Raw genomic sequence first — 15,462 nt, forward strand, 5'->3', positions numbered from 1 at the left:
GTCCCAGCATGGCCGACTGACAGGTTAGGTACCTGTACTTGAGAACCTTCAACATGCCCTAAGGTAGGTATATCCCGAATACCTGGCAACTGCATAGCCCTTCTTTTACAGGCACGCGGTATTTAGATATTCGCCCTGCCCACCCACCTCAGGCACCTAAGGGAGCTCACCTAAGTAGGTGCGTAGGTATGTGTGTAATGGAGAGGGTTGCGGGAAACGGGAGCAAAAGCGAATACTACCCCCGGGTACGCAGTGCTGCGCAGTAGGTAGACCTAGAACTGTTTCTACTACGTAGGAGGCACCAAGCTAGGTATCGCATTAATTAGTATCCTAGACCCGCTTTATACATCTGCCGTTTATATGCATTTACAAGACCCTCAACGTCTCGAGTCTCACATCCACGCGATCCGAGCCCCCCGTCAGGCTTACATAGTTCTTTCCCGCCGCCAACACGACAGAGGCCGTGGCGCTGAGGTACTTGCCTTGGCCCGGGAACAGGGTCAGATTCCCTTGGCGCACCTGGTTAACCTCGACGCCCAGTTCCACCGTCACGTTGCCTATGTTCGAGTAGCTGAGCGCCAACTGAGCGGGCCCGCCTTGAGAGGCGATGCCGGAGAAGGCGACGACGCTGTCCTCCCTCACGCCGCCAACCACGGCTCCGTTCGCCGCAGCCGTCGAGAACTTGTCAAATACGACGCTGGTCTCCCGCCCGGTGAGATGAGCATCGACTGCGTGGAAAGTCGAGCCGGAGTTGGGCGGTATCCAAACCTCCAACTCGCAGATACCGACGTACAGGTTGGGCGCCTTTCGGAATAGGTTGACAGCCAGGAACTGCGTCTCTACCGGATGAAAATGTATATGGTTCCGGTCGTTAGGCAGCAAGGTAGAGCTATCGTTAACCGTAGCTAGCAATCCGCTGGACCCGTATACTTCTATGCGGGCAGGAATATCCACGCCTCCGCCTCGGGCCACGTCCGAGAATAGTGCGAGAGTCACCGAAGAGATCCTCCTCGGCCGCGCAAAGGTGACGGTGAGGGTATCGTTGAGATTAGGAGATCTGTAATTAGTCCATCTGTTATCGGGGATCGAATCGTAGTAAAGGACTCCGTCGATAGCTTTAAATTCGTAGTCGCCGGCATTGGTGTACGTAGCCTTGACCGCCGGATACTGGCCAGGCCCCGTGGGATTGGCTACGTCGCGTCCATCATCAGCCGTCGCACTATTAATAAATACAGCATCGGATTGGGACGAAAGTAAGGTCAGGGTCCAATGGGTGTAGAGGGGACAGCCGAGGACGATAATTTTGGCATCCCGCACGACTTAACGAGCGTGTAATTGTTCAAAAGGAAAGCCCAGTTACTCACCTGCAATATTTTCCAATGGAGCAGCTGGTAGTATAGGAGGAGCAAGGGGTACCCAGGCCGTCTTCCTCGGCCCGTTGAACACCCATCTCCCGTCGACAAAGACAGTCAGGCCTTTCCCTACTTTATATCTTGATCCCTGTTGGTCGTACAACACGGTGACCAGGTGGCCATGGTACGGCACATTTTCAATGGCAAAATACGTCCAATTCTCGGGGACGATGGGAGAAATCATCAGCGAGTTTCCTGGCTGCGGCAGGATCCCGAACAGGCCGGTGATGACGTCGTCGTTATTCGTCGAGTGAGCGTAATGCTCGGAGTGATTCCAGCCATCGGCGGTCCAGCCATTCAAGAAAGGATAGTGGGACTCGGCGACGTAGGGACGGCCGTCCTTTTGCTGGGTTCGCGCGTAGATCTGGAGATATTGGAAATACTGCTCTGCTGTGAGATTGGTAGTCCCCGAGCGGTATATCGCCGCCAGTGACTTCAGAGTGTGAGATGTCGAATACGGCCAAGACATGCCATTCCAATAACAGCCTGCGGGAGAAGTCAGCAAACGTAAGGAAGAACCTCGCGTAAGGGTTAGGGCGTCGGTAGCGGGGACATCCTTACAGTAGGCATCAGGCCTGACAGACATGAACCACGGGTCTCGTACTTCGAGCGTCGTCGGGCCGTATGGTGCCATGAACCCGTCGGGGTCGAACAAAGAGTCGACAGCAGGCTGAGCATGGAACGTATCGAGCCCGATACCGAAGCGATAAGGGAATACGCCGACCTGCTCCCGTCCGGTGAGCCGAGTCAAATTTGGGTTGTTAGGCTTGATGATATCCATGAAAAACTGTTGCTCGGGAGCCCACATCCGCTGTAACATGGCGGCTTCAAGTTGGTTGGCTAGCTTCAAAAATTCCGCCTCGCGAGCAAAATGGCGGACGAGACGAGCAGCTCTCGCAATAGCTCTGGCATTGGCAATCATGTAAGCATTGTGGCTCGGCCTGAACGTATCAGGGCCATCCTTCCTCAAGTCCCAGTTGGTATTATTCGGATCCGCGATAAACCCGGGCAGAGATAATTCCTGGGCGTCCCACACCGGCTGGTAATAGTACAGGCCGGCGGCTTTGTCGAATACGTGATCCCATTCATGCCATACACGAACCATGTCATCGAGCTGGGCAGCGAAGAAGCCCTCGTCCCCGGTCACCATGGCCCGACGGCTCGCCGCATCGAGAATCCACTGGGTGTACTGGAGCGAGTCAGCTGGCCCACGAGTGTAGAGATGGATGTAGTCATCGCCATACGACGTGTCTCGCAGCCACCTCGATTCGTCGATGTGATGACCGGCAGCGGCGTCTATCGTGCCAAAGGCCTTGGCGTACCAGACAGGTTGGACGAACTCGGTGCACATGTAGCCTATCCCGGCCTTGATGTAGCGCAGATTCCTCTGGATGGACGTCCACCGGTAGTAGTAGACATCTTGGACCAGCGAGTCGGGGATATCGATGAACGGGATGTTTTCTTTCAGGAACGTTTTGCCCGCAAACGCGCTGATGGGGCCCTCGTGATCGAGGAATGAAGTACCTTTGGCGGCTCCATCCTCCGGCAAGGAGACTACTCGCTGTCCGAAGGGGGCGGCATGAAGTAGCGTCCAGAAAATAACCCCGACCGCCGATATGACGGCAGCGGCCTTGAGAAGGAGGTAGTCGGCGCGGGACGGCTGACCAACTCGTCTCTTCGACCCTTTAGCAGGAGCGAGGGGCAGAGGAAGGGAAAGGGACTCGGCTTCGGCTTTGGACTTGACGTCGTTGCGGCCGGCCGAGGCGAACGTGTTGTACGAAGGTTGCGCCATTTCAACAAGACTGAGACATGGAAGTGCGTCTCGACTGGGCACAGCCCGCCGTGGGTGACACCTGCAAGGTTGCCTCCCGAACCGGCAGCCTGCGGCTAAGAGAAAGGTTCGAAGATGTGGCGAGAAGCCACAGACAGGCGACGGCAGCGCTGCCAGTAGGGATGGAGGGAGGACTGATGCAGCTCGCAATTGGAAGCAGAAGCGGCGGCAGCACCGACGTCACCGACACGACGTCACGGAATTCAGGGGCACTGGATGTAACCCACTGCCTGGATAGGGAAACACCCGTGAGCGTTAGTAAGGGAGTTGCTGTGCGTGTGATTGGGCCGCGTCGTCCGGGGGGCACGTGCTCACCAGAGGTCGGAGGCGTGCGGGGATAAAGCTCCAGCCACCCCAACAGAGCCAATCACAGCGATCCCAGATTATTCGGTAGGTATCGCGTCGGCGGATGGCTGCGATTCGCAAATTGCCTATTGCGCGAACGATCTGCATCCATCTACGACAAGGTCTCGAACGGGAGTTGTCAATGCCATCTTTATATGCCCGTGGCCATGAACGCGTCGTCCTTGAGGCTGGACATCCCCCAAGCTCCCTCGGCATTAAAGAAAGAAAGGGTTGCGACATTTCCACACACGCGCGGACTAAGAGCCAGCATGCCAGGGGCAAGCCGGCCATGTGGCCGGGGATAGGGTGGTCATACGCATTACCCCATGGGTCATTACCCGCCAACCCGTCTACCTAGCTGTCGACTCGGCCAGCTTGTGATGGTGTCGGCCGATTCTGATGCCCTCGCAATGTTACCTAGGGCTTCACGTTTATGTAACAGCGAGCACACGACACCGGCAGCTGTCCCCTCTTCCCCCATACATGGAGTGGAGGCCTGTTACATGTTTGGAAGGTCGAGCGGACCGAGGAAGGGCGGGGACTCGTTGGCTGCCATGGATACTCCGGTGAATGGGTTGGATGGATGGATGGGAGGCCGACCTACTATGTATGGCCTTAGGTAAGCCGGCCCTTGACATACCTAGGTGGTATGTGCGTGCAGTGGGCGGGCCGTCTCTGCGCCGCCTTCGGCTGACAACAGGTGCAACGATCTCGGTTTATTGAGGAATTGCCCACCTAGGTAGGTATGACATCCAGTCTAGGCCCGCCTACGTGCCATACACAACACAACATAAGCACCACCACCAGAGAGAGCTTCGCGCATCTGATAGATAAAATTTTACACGCCTGTCGCTCGTAGCTACGTCGAGCGGCCATGTCGTTGTCCCAGCTCCATACGCTATTACCTTTACCTGACGCCGAGTTGAAGCAAGTCTGGGACTATGCAGCCACGTTGTCCAAGTCAGAGGCTGCCGAGCACTTTCGCAACCTGCTCGGCGACTCGCCTCAGGCCATCGACTTCATAGCCTCGTTTAATTCTAGGAGGAAAGACCCAAAGGCTCAGCCAGAAGCGTCGGGAACGCCCTGGTCGAACACCGGACCAGCACCCAAACCGATGAAAGGATCGAAGAAGGCGAGACCCCAACTCCATACGCCGGCCCCACGCCAAGTCACCAACTCTGGCCCTGCACCCGGTGCAGCATACAACAAAGATGTCGCGGCCGATTACATCGCTCGCCGTCCCAGCCCTGTCGCGACGTCGAGCGCATCTGGGACTGCTGGAGGTAGATCAACGCCCCAGAAATCGGCGACGCCTCCGCCGGCGAAACTCCCTCCTTCCGCTGCAGGCCATCTGATATCAGATATCCGCGCGCAGAAGCCAAAGTCCACACCAACCTCGCGCTCTTCGACTCCGACTCCCAAAGCTAAGGCCTACGTCGCCGGTGGCACTGCCATGCGCGGGGCGTCTACGGCGCTGTCAGACCTAGACGACGCCATTCGCGTCCTCGAGACGACCATGTACAGTGCTCAAGCGACGGACGACGCCGCCAGGCGATGCAACTGCGTTGGTGCGAGACACCCTCTCCTCGCTGCCGCGCCCAATTGCCTACACTGCGGCAAGGTGATATGCGTGAAGGAGGGACTCGGCCCCTGTACTTTCTGCGGAACTCCCCTTCTGAGCTCGTCAGAAAGGGAGCTAATGATTCGCGAGCTTCGCGCCGAGCGGGGATTAGAGAAGTCGGCAGCCGACCGCGAGGCTAACAAGCGGGCGGAGGTATCGAAGACGCCTGCCCCTTTCTCGAAGCCCCGAGAAGTCACGGGTAGCCCCAGCGAGGCGCAGGCCAAGGCTCTGCAGCACAGAGACCGTCTCTTGGGCTTCCAGGCTCAGAATGCGCAGCGAACAACGGTTAGGGACGAAGCGACCGACTTCGACGCCAGCGGCGCGATGACCGGGTTGGGGGGCAATATGTGGGCCACCCCTCAAGAGAGGGCTCGCGAATTAAAACGCCAGCAGAAGATCTTGAGGGAGATGGAATGGAACGCTCGGCCGGACTACGAGAAGCGGCGACAAGTGGTCAGCATCGATCTTGTTGGCGGCAAGGTCGTCAGGAAGATGGCGGCTGTCGAGCGGCCGAAAAGCCCCGACGACAGCGACCAGCAGGCCAGCGCGGCCCTGGCAGAGACCAGGGTCGGTCACGGGGACGGCGGGGGCGGGGCATTCAGCAAGAACCCCTTGCTTGGTGCGCTGATCAAGCCGGTGTTTGACGCGAAGGGCAAAGGGGCGCAATTGGATGGCCGCAAGGCCGGAACGACGCGTTGGAGGCGAGCGCAGGACGATCTTGACGACAACGAAGCCGTCATCCTCGACGGCGGCGCCTACGGTGGGAGGCTAAGCCAGGGGACTGCCGACGCCGCGGCCGACGAGCCTGTCTGCGGATGAGGGGACTTGAACGGATGCGAAGCACTTCACACGCTCGGACTCCCCAGACAGAAGAAAGAAGGCTCTATCCAACCTGCGTAGTACTACGGATCGCGAACCTCCCTCTCGACATACCCCACGCACGTGTCATCTCTGGATAGACGTCGAATGCAAGACGCTACGCGATCGGGCATATACTCGTCGCAAACGCACACACAGTTGTTGATATCGTGATACAAAACAGAATAGATGGCAGCGGGGCATTTCGTTTTGGGGTTGGCGGCAATTAGCACACACAACGAGATCTAGATAGAATAGCATAAAGGCGGGGGGGAGTTCTGCTTGGGCTACCCTCAAGATATTGCCTACTATATCATAGCATCCCCAATGCTAGCGCTGCTCGCAGTCTCTCGGAGCTGGAAGAGACGCGCATATCAAGCATCCGTGATTCCCGAATTTGCCCCCTCTCCCATACCCTTTCCGCATCTGACGAGCCAAGAGGACGATGCGAGAGAAACATGGTGGTAGGCGCCGCGGGGAACTGGTTGCGGGGCGGACGGCATGTGCGTATATACATGCATGTAGGCATGTACATAATGCAGGCGAATCCTTACAGTGCGGACACGACGGCGAAGAAATGGCGTTGAGAAGCAAACGACGGGCAGAGGATAGGAGGGTTGTCGATCCACACCGCAAAGGTTGGGGGATGGAGTCGATCGACGGATGAGATGGAGAGACGGTCGCCAATCCGGCAGAAGAGGGCATCCCAACGTTGAGCCGGTTCCGTGCCAGCGCTTCATATACCTACCGTACATGGGCGGATAGGCGTAGACACGGCACGACGGGGCGACGCCGAACCGAGAACCCGGAGGGATTGGATCGCGTGAATAAAAACTAGGAGGAGAGAGAGGAGAGAGAGGAGAAGAAGCCCTGTACGCAAAATGGGCGGCACGACAACGGGCACGGCGGGATGCCTTGGCCTGGTAGCGACGCCAGGCAGGCAGATGGAAAGGAGGCATGGAACGTACCAAGGCCGGCGAAGGATGTCGATAAGCCTCCAGTCGGAGTAGCGGGAGACGGAAGCAGGTGGCTAAGACGGCCTAGGTAACAGTACCCCGCCCTATTACGGCATAAGTCCACACAAATCGGCGAGGGCGATTTCACGTGAAGATGGAAAGCTGGCACGTTGCGCCTCGCGTAGACACCAAATGTATGTACCTAATGTAGGTATGTAGGTATATGCATGCACTACCTTATGTACCTAGGCATGACCCAACATCCCCTGCCCCTACAGTGGGTACCCGCCTACCCATTAGGTGCGTGCTAAGTGGACCTACCCTGCGCGGCCGCCGAGGAGGTACCTAACGAGATTGTCGGTAGTATCATCCCACTATTGAAGGGTTTAATTGTAGGTAGGTAGGGACCTAAAGTAAGTTAGGGGACTCAAGGCGGGAGGTGGGTAGTTAGGTACATGCCGTGGTGAGAGAATAAGTACACAAGACAGTGTGAAATTGTGTATATTACCTGTTGCGCTTGTTCGAGATAACTAACCATACTGTCGTCGCATTGCGTGCTATTGGCTATTAGAGCGCACCTCGTGGGTACATCCCGTAGGCGAGGACAGCACGCCTAAAGACAGACCTACCTACCTAGGTACAGACAGTCTACGCCAGGGCAGCCCTTCGAAACAGCCAGACAACCGGCCGGCCGGTGGTGTACGTACAAATGACCTGCGCAAGGGCAAGTTTCCCGAGACCAGAGGCCATCAGCGGGACATCCGGACCCCATTCGACCTTATAGGATCCCGCTCCCGAGATTACGGGAACACTCAGGTCCCTCCCTGGCGACCGGTGCGCACGTAGACATAGGTATGAGTAATTATGGGATTTCAAGACGTCGACGGGCAACGCGTGGTATTCATCACACGGAGATGGCCTGCGCTGGGCAGGTGGCGAAATGACACCCTAATACGAGATCGATCCGATACCGTGGGTACTTAATATAATATATGACTCTCTCTACTACTAAGCTGCCTCCTCCTCCCTCTGCCTCGCAAGCTTAGCAGGCCAGGTACCTACACTTAGGTAGGTAGGTAGGTAGGTAGGTAGGTACTTGGCCTACTTACAACTGGAGGGGGATATCTGAGGCCCTGAGGTATTAGTAGTTCCCCCCGTGAGTTGTCACCTGCAATCCGCATCACCCCTCGATCGAATCACCGCGAATCCCTGTGCCGACCGAGCCCACCTACCGCCTACCCAGCCAACCACCCTACCTGGTCGTTGACCGCTAGATGAGCCGGACTTGTTCGTTTGCTGCACACCCCTCATCTGCGGTCCAGAGCACCCCCCCCCCGGGCGCACATCCCTGGGTTCCATTCCGAGAGGGCAAGACGGAGAGAGAAGAGAGAGTGTGTGCATACGTATATGATATATAGAGAGATATAGAGAGATACAGAGAGAGAGAAAGTTAGAGAGGACCTGGGAGACGAGTGAAGAGAGAAAAGGGGGCAGGTATACATAGATAGGTATGCACACATACGCAGATCACAAACGGTGGGATATATATGCCTGTCTTCAGTACGTAAGGAATCTCCTATAGACGGATAAGAAAAGGTGAGAAGTTGACAGTGCGGGTTTGTGATCCCTACCTCCTATCGGTAGCTACCTACCTCTAACCTACCTGCCTACCTACATCAGATGTACAGGCATCAGGGCGAACGGGGTACTGGGCAACGCAACACCCACACAGTAAGCAGGGTAGCCCATGTACATCAGATGTACATCGGCGCACACCAACTGACAGATTGGAGGTGGGGGAGAGAGCAAGTCGGCGAGGGGGAGTGAGAGAGAGAGAAAAAAAAAAGTCTCCTAGGTGGAATGAAATTGGTGGTTGTTTTTTTTTTCCTTTCTCTTTTCTTCTCCTTCTCCCCCCTCTCTCTCGCCTGCCATTGGGAGCCAGAGTAGTTCAAGTTCGAACCTCTTCCACCGTCTCCTCCTCCTGCTCCCCTCCTCTCTGCCACTCATCCTCTCTCCCTCCCCTCTCCGGCCTATCGCAGCTTTCCCCCCTCTCTTCCACTTGTTCATGTCATGCATGCGTCGCCTCTCTGTGGTTGATTGAATGAGTGAGTGAGTGAACGGATACCTCTTTCTCAATTCTGCGGTTTGATTGATTGAGATCGGCATCTATTGAGATACCCAACAAAGCCGGCCCCAGTTCTACCATTCGTCTGCTCACTCTGCTCTCTCTCTCTCTCTCCCTCTGGTGCAGCAGCGGGGAAGTCGAAGCGCGAGCTACCATCGTACGAGAGAACCTCTGGTTCGCATCTGCACCTGTACCCATACCCGCACCCATCCACCGCCGCACCCACATCCACCCCAATCGGCAAATAAATTCCTCTTCGTGCGAGAACAGTACCAGGCCTACTTGCCTCGTGACTTATCCCTAGGGGCATAGTCGCGAAGCACAAGAAGCATCAGGGTACCAAAGAACAGAAAGGGAATAGACGAGGGGAAAAAAAAATACCAACATGGGTAACATTCTCTCCACCTTTTCCAGCGCCGCTGCGGCCGCTCAGGAGGAGAGGGCAGCCATCCAGAAGAAGCTTGACGAGAGGGATGAGAACATCGCTACCCTCAAGAAGGATATAACCACCAAGGAGGAAGAGCTTGAGGAGGCCAAGAAAGAACTCACCAAGACCACGGAGGAAGCCGAGACCCTGCGAAAGAAGGTTGACGAGCTCGACGCACGATGCGCGAAGCTGCAGGAGGAAAGTAAAGACCAGACCAGCAAGCTCCACACCGAGCTGAAGCAGGTCAGCGATGAGCAGCGTCGTGCCCTCGAGGAGACCGCCTCCATTCATACCCAGGAGCTCGAGACCACCCGCAACGAGCTTACCGAACTCGAGGCAAAGCTGAGTGCCTTGCAGAAGTCCAAGAGCTCCCTGGACGAGGAGCTGTCCACTGTCAAGCAACAGCTCACCGAGGCTGTCAACCAACGAACAGCTCTCGAGGCCTCGCTCCAGGCTGAGTTGGCTTCCGTAAAGGAGGGCCTCGCTGCTTCGACTAGCAAGTACGATGCTTTGCAGAGCGACCACAGCGCGCTGGAAGCCGAGCTAGCCTCCGCGAAAGCCCGTCACAGCGAACAAGAGGACGCCCTCGCCAAGTCCCGGGACCGGTACCTGGCCCTCGAGCAGGCCCGTGATGAGCTCAAGAAGGCCTCCGACGAGTCTCTCGCTTCTACGAAGCAGAGCCTCGCCGAAGCCCAACAGAAGCACGACGAACTGCAGCAAGCCTACAACCGACTCACGGCAGAATCCGGCGAGCAGGCGTCCGCTGCAGAGAAGGGTACGGCCGAGTGGCAGAAGAAGCACGAGACTCTGCAGGGAGACTACAACAGCCTCGCTGAAGAGGTGGCGGCGGTGAAGAAGGACGTTGCCGAAGGCGAGGAGAAGAAGAAGGCCCTCGAAGCCGACCTAGAACGCTCCCGCGCCGAGATAGACAGCCTGCAAAAGAATATCGCCGCCTCGGAGGAGGCGCAGGCGAAGCTTCAGGCCGGCCACGCCGCCGAGCTCGAGGCCGCCAAACAAGAAGTCGCCCAAGTTCAGGCCAGCCTCAAGGCTGCCCAGGATGCGCTCGAGTCTCTACAAAAGCAGCACGACGCCCAGACTGCCGAACTCGAGAAAGCCAAGCGAGAAGGCTCCGAGCTGCAGGACCAGTTGAACTCTGCTCAGCACGAACGTGAGCAATTGCAGAAGCAGCATACCGAGCAAGCAGCAGAGCTGCAGGCTAAGCTGGCCTCGGCTCAGAACGAGCGCGAGCAACTGGAGAAGCAACACAGCGAGCAAGCGTCGGAGCTGCAAGCTAAGCTGACGTCGGCTCAGAGCGAGCAGGAGCAATTGAAAAAGCAGCACAGCGAGCAGGCAGCCGAGCTTGAAAAGGTGAAGCAAGAGGCAGCCGAGCTTCTAGCCAAGTTGGAGGCCGCCCAGGGGGAGCAGGAGCAGTTGCGAAAGCAGAAGGACGAGCAGACGACGGAAATATCCAGTCTTCAAAGCCAAGTCGAGGAGGCAAAGGCCAAGTTGGGCAAGGCGGAGGGCGACCTCAAGGATGCTCAGGCGGTAAGATGGTCATTGATAAAGGCGCTCCGGGTCCCCACGGACCTGGCTGGATAGAGTATAAGCTAATTGTCAACCGTTGCCAGGACAAATCCACGCTGGACAAGCAACTCGCCGAGCTCCAGTCCGGACGGGAGCAGGACCAGAAGGCCCAGGCCGACCTGAACACGAAGCTAGCGGAAGCCCAGGACGCCATCGCCCGGCTCGAGGCCGAGAAGAAGACAGCCACGGAGAAGGCCGAGGCGCTCGAGAAGGCAGCCAAGCAGGTAAAGGAGACCGATGCCCCCGCCCACGTTAACGGCGTCGCGGGGACCAACGGAACGGCCGAGCCTGTCGCGGCCTAGACTAGATACCCATCGCATAAGCAGGCACGTGATGGATTGTCTCGCCATCTCGAGTGACGGAAATCCGGTGTCGTCTTCTTTATTTTTTCTTCTTCTTCCTCTTGTTTCTTGTTACGGCAAGGCGAAACCCGGACAGATGCGACACGCTCTCCCCCCTCCTCTCCTCCTCCGTGCTCGGCTAGAACGATTACGATGACGACAAAGACGACGAGCACCTGCCCCACCAGTTATGACCGAAGGAAAGGAAGCCTTAATATTAATGTCACAGCCGGTCCGCCGGTCACACCCCAGTCACCCAGATGGTTGGTCGTTCGGTCAGTTAATCGGTCGGTCGGTCGGTCGGTCGGTCGGAATGGTTTTGTAACGCTTTTATGTACGCATCTATTTGCCGGTCGGTTTCTATAGTGGAAAGCAAGACGAGGGCGGGCAGACAGAGCAGAGCAGGCGAGGCGAGGCGAGGCGAGGCGAGGCAAGAAGTTGGGACCACGGGAGCCTCAATACCGGATTGGTGAGTGAGGTGGAGAGGTGGATAGAACGAATCGATTGATGAAGCAATCTTGACGGACGATCGGGTGCGGGATGGCGGCTCGTAGGAAGGAAAGGATTTCTTGCTCGTTACCCTACTCGCCGGCTATGTATGTATGGTATGTACATAGTGACGTTACCGTAGGTGTATGTACATACGTACGTACGGCCTGGGCCTCTTTTCCTCTTTATTTCTTTCTCTGGTCCCTCTCTTCCTCGGCCCCCCCCCATAAGGAGTGTTCATTCCCAGGTTCGACTCGTTTCTGAAGTGTCTGGCCGCCTTCCCTGCTAGCTGCGTGCGCGGATAGTAGGTACACAGGAATATACCTAGAAAATGCGCTCGCCTACCCGGAGTGCAGTCAGCGTCTGGCCGCGCCCGGTGTATTCCTTCGCGCAACTACTCGATACACCTATTAGTCGGCGAGTAGAGTAGGGAACGTCGCTTGCGAGTGTGGCCGAAGTTGACGTTGGGCGTCGAGCTCTAAAACAGTACCCTACCTAGGTAGGTACCTTAGGTAGGTATATCTTTATTATGTAAGGAAGGCCAGGTCATCACTACATCGTGCAAGACTGTGGAAGAAATACAACTTCATTCCTCCTCTGCCGTGTCGTCGAGCCCTCGGAGTCAACCCGACAAATCGAGCCGGACCGTGTTCGCTAAATTGATCCCCCCCACCTTTGACATCTATACGACAGGTGCATTTGTACTTCTATATACGGAACGACTGCGGTCGAGCATGACGAATGAGGCCGGGGCTAAAGCTGGCGTGGTCCTTGTCCGCTGGAGATGGAAACGCAGGGGTCTCCTCCGCGCGCGCAGCCCTACGACTACCTACATACACGACGGATTCAAGGGTCGCCGGCCCTTTTAAGTAGGCACCTACGGCCACTCGACTCCTCCGTAACCATCAAATCCCGGTGTCTCGTTGCTGCGACCGCTCAGACTTTCTTCTCTCACGCCCTTCCTCTAGGATATACCTACCATCACTACCCTCCCTCGGGCTGCTCTACATACTCGCGCGCTACCTGGCCTTTTGTAGAGTTTTCCAGTTAGCCTTGAGCGAGACGCGTCTGATTCCGACGTCATGGCCAAACGATCCAACACGGGCTGCATTACCTGTAGGTCAGTCTGCACGCTCGTCGCCGCGCCGGTCCCTAGTCTGATGATGACCACAGAATTCGACGCGTGAAATGTGACGAGGCCAAGCCAGAGTGCCGGCGGTGCCAGGCCTTCAAGAGAGTGTGCGATGGCTACCTCTCCGAGGCGGTCGCCATACCGCGACGACGCCTCGCCCACGCCGTACGCAACCTCTCCGTCGTAGGCCCCGTCTCTCGCGCGCTCTCGCCCCTCGTAGTTGCTCACGCCTCGTCTTCGCGGGCTTCCCTGCCGTCGTCCCCCTCGGGTTGGAACCGGGACCTCATCTTCTTCGACCTCTTCCGCCACTCCACCGCCCCGAGCACCGGCACCTTTTCCCTCTCGAGCTTCTGGTATCGGCAACTTCTCCAACTCGCCCACAGCGAGCCCGCGATATGGCACGCGGCCGTGTCCATCGGCGCGCTGCATCAGAACCTCGATCTCGAATTTTCGGGGAGGACGGATGGGGTCCTCGTGCGGACAGCGATGCTGCACTACGGCAAGGCGATGGAGTTAGCTAAGGATCTCAACTCGCCCTCCAAGGTCCTCGCCCTCAGCATCGCCCTCATCAGCTCGGCGAATCTCCTGTATCTCTTCTCCGACATCTCAAACCACCTCATCGCCGGCCTGAGAATACTGCGGGAGGCCAGCCTCGAGAATCTCGAAACTCCCCACCTCGCTGAGGTTTTGACCCGGATGGACATCAACGCTATGACCTTCAGTGACTCCCAGTCTCCTTACCCTTACGCCGACGCACTTTCCCTAAGGGGAGTTGGCGACGGTATGCTCCGCGAGAACGAAGACATCCTCTCCTACGGACAGGCGACGTCGGCACTGTTTGTCCTGCTGAGGAGGCTAATACTTCTCGACGAGAGCCTCGCCTACGGGCTGTACTTACCAAGCGAGTTCCATGCGCAGTACGCCATCGTCTGCCGCGACTTAGAGAACTGGGAGCTGAAAATGGCTTCGTTTGAAGACAGCCGGAAAAGGCATGCTTCGCTCGATCCCGGCGACCTATCCCACGCCAACCCCCCCCCCCAAGCCTACATCACGACGATACCTCCATCGCCCGCCTCAACATCCGCTTCTGGCACGTCTTTCTTCGCCTCGCCATCAGAAGCTCCTTCACGGGCAACGAGACCCGTTGGGACGCCCAACTGTCTTACATGGAGCGTATGGCGAACCTGGGTGCCGCCATCGCCCGCCTTCTCCGCGAGCGTGCTGCTCCCAGCCTGAGCCTTGAGCCGGGAGTCATCGCGTCGCTCTTCTTCCTCGCGCATCGGTGCCGGCATCCCGTGCTGCGGCGCAGGGTGCTCGTCACGCTGCAGCGGATCAAGCGGCAGGAAGGGAACTGGCGTAGCGACGTGGCTGCCATGGTCACGGAGCAGATCATTCGGACTGAAGATGTTGCAGCGCGGGCGCTCGCGAGCGCTTCCGCCGGCGGCGGCAGCGACGGGGGGGACAAGGCGCCGATATGGCCGTTAGACGAGGCCTCGCTGGTCGAAGCGGGCTTTTTGTACGAGCCGGACGACGAGGAGGTGGAGAGGCTGTTGGCGATTCCCTGGCAGGCTTGGTCAGGGCCCAACTTCCGGCCGCCTTCGAAGCTGAGCTGGAAGTCGGACGGGACTCCCATACCGCGCATTCCAGAGTTAGCTCGCGTCAAGATTGTGTCCGTATGCACATTATTTGTCGAGAGGCAGGTCCGGCTCGAGCTGCTGATGAGTTCGGCGGGCCCCTCGAGGTTTTCCGGCACGAAGATAAATTCCGTTATTCCTTTCTAGCATAGACACGTAACAACATGTGTAATAATAACCTGGACCACTACCAGGCAAAAAGCGATAGGCGCGGCGTAACAGCCCCTATAACCATCATTTACCTACACATCGCCAACACCTAATCCTCCTCTATATGCACCTGTGGCCGCTGGGTTATATGTGGCTCGTCCTCGGTAATATGGTGCTGTGCACAAGTGTATATGCACTCCCTCTCGAAGATCAACCTAGGTAGGAATTAGGAATTAGAACCTAGGAGCTGCACAACGAAGTCAGTGTCAATCGCGTGCGGAAGAGCCGTGCCATAGAAGGCTCTTTGAGGTTGGCCCCCCGGTATCCTAGAGGTTTGTCAAGCACGGATGCGGCGCATCAGGATTCAGGGGCTCCTCTATGATTGTGAAGGTCTCCACAGCATCTCGATTCCTGACTTGCTGGCTCGCCAAACCCACGATGGAGAAGTGCCACGCTTATACACGCTGCGCCCCCAGCAAGACCAGACTGACTGCGGGAGTGCCTCGACCCCGTCGTCGCCTCTGAGCCCCCTGATTGGCTGGCTCGCCAAATCCGTC

General features: G+C 57.3%; 5 protein-coding genes across 5 annotated transcripts; 3 read left to right on the forward strand and 2 right to left on the reverse strand.

The window, feature by feature from the left end:
- Nucleotides 1-271: 271 nt before the first annotated feature.
- GGS23DRAFT_138243 (Six-hairpin glycosidase-like protein) lies at nt 272-3,325 on the reverse strand. The gene is made up of 3 exons (XM_051511242.1): nt 1,974-3,325; nt 1,365-1,898; nt 272-1,190 (listed from the first exon to the last, which is right to left on the reverse strand). The coding sequence occupies exons 1-3, from the start codon at nt 3,202-3,204 to the stop codon at nt 367-369; spliced, it is 2,589 nt and encodes an 862-aa protein (XP_051370249.1). The 5' UTR covers nt 3,205-3,325; the 3' UTR covers nt 272-366.
- Nucleotides 2,951-4,170, reverse strand: GGS23DRAFT_138291 (uncharacterized protein). Its single transcript, XM_051511244.1, has 2 exons — nt 3,559-4,170; nt 2,951-3,469 (listed from the first exon to the last, which is right to left on the reverse strand). Exons 1-2 carry the CDS (start codon nt 3,877-3,879, stop codon nt 3,206-3,208), a joined length of 585 nt encoding a protein of 194 aa, XP_051370250.1. The 5' UTR covers nt 3,880-4,170; the 3' UTR covers nt 2,951-3,205.
- A 1-nt stretch (nt 4,171) lies between these two features.
- Nucleotides 4,172-6,235, forward strand: GGS23DRAFT_138254 (zf-C2HC5-domain-containing protein). Its single transcript, XM_051511243.1, has one exon. The coding sequence runs from the start codon at nt 4,463-4,465 to the stop codon at nt 6,026-6,028; it is 1,566 nt and encodes a 521-aa protein (XP_051370251.1). The 5' UTR covers nt 4,172-4,462; the 3' UTR covers nt 6,029-6,235.
- A 3,116-nt stretch (nt 6,236-9,351) lies between these two features.
- Nucleotides 9,352-11,751, forward strand: GGS23DRAFT_138319 (uncharacterized protein). Its single transcript, XM_051511245.1, has 2 exons — nt 9,352-11,120; nt 11,204-11,751. The coding sequence occupies exons 1-2, from the start codon at nt 9,534-9,536 to the stop codon at nt 11,459-11,461; spliced, it is 1,845 nt and encodes a 614-aa protein (XP_051370252.1). The 5' UTR covers nt 9,352-9,533; the 3' UTR covers nt 11,462-11,751.
- Nucleotides 11,752-13,071: 1,320 nt separating this feature from the next.
- GGS23DRAFT_611541 (uncharacterized protein) lies at nt 13,072-15,016 on the forward strand (the record flags this gene model as incomplete). The annotated part of the gene is made up of 3 exons (XM_051520422.1): nt 13,072-13,109; nt 13,163-14,038; nt 14,164-15,016. The coding sequence occupies 3 exons, from the start codon at nt 13,072-13,074 to the stop codon at nt 14,900-14,902; spliced, it is 1,653 nt and encodes a 550-aa protein (XP_051370253.1). The 3' UTR covers nt 14,903-15,016.
- Between the last annotated feature and the right edge of the window lie 446 nt (nt 15,017-15,462).

The sequence above is a fragment of the Durotheca rogersii genome (genome assembly GCF_024521655.1).
Source record: "Durotheca rogersii strain YMJ 92031201 chromosome Unknown GGS23scaffold_17, whole genome shotgun sequence".
Classification (NCBI taxonomy): Eukaryota; Fungi; Ascomycota; class Sordariomycetes; order Xylariales; family Xylariaceae; genus Durotheca; species Durotheca rogersii.

Coding starts and splice junctions, on each gene's coding strand:
- GGS23DRAFT_138243 (XM_051511242.1), bottom strand. CDS start 3,204: ATGGCGCAACCTTCGTACAACACGTTCGCCTCGGCCGGCCGCAACGAC. Junction 1,899..1,973: donor TGTCAGGCCTGATGCCTACT/GTAAGGATGTCC, acceptor CTTCTCCCGCAG/GCTGTTATTGGAATGGCATG. Junction 1,191..1,364: donor TCCATTGGAAAATATTGCAG/GTGAGTAACTGG, acceptor GACGCGACGTAG/CCAATCCCACGGGGCCTGGC.
- GGS23DRAFT_138291 (XM_051511244.1), bottom strand. CDS start 3,879: ATGGCCGGCTTGCCCCTGGCATGCTGGCTCTTAGTCCGCGCGTGTGTG. Junction 3,470..3,558: donor CCGCACGCCTCCGACCTCTG/GTGAGCACGTGC, acceptor CTATCCAGGCAG/TGGGTTACATCCAGTGCCCC.
- GGS23DRAFT_138254 (XM_051511243.1), top strand. CDS start 4,463: ATGTCGTTGTCCCAGCTCCATACGCTATTACCTTTACCTGACGCCGAG.
- GGS23DRAFT_138319 (XM_051511245.1), top strand. CDS start 9,534: ATGGGTAACATTCTCTCCACCTTTTCCAGCGCCGCTGCGGCCGCTCAG. Junction 11,121..11,203: donor ACCTCAAGGATGCTCAGGCG/GTAAGATGGTCA, acceptor AACCGTTGCCAG/GACAAATCCACGCTGGACAA.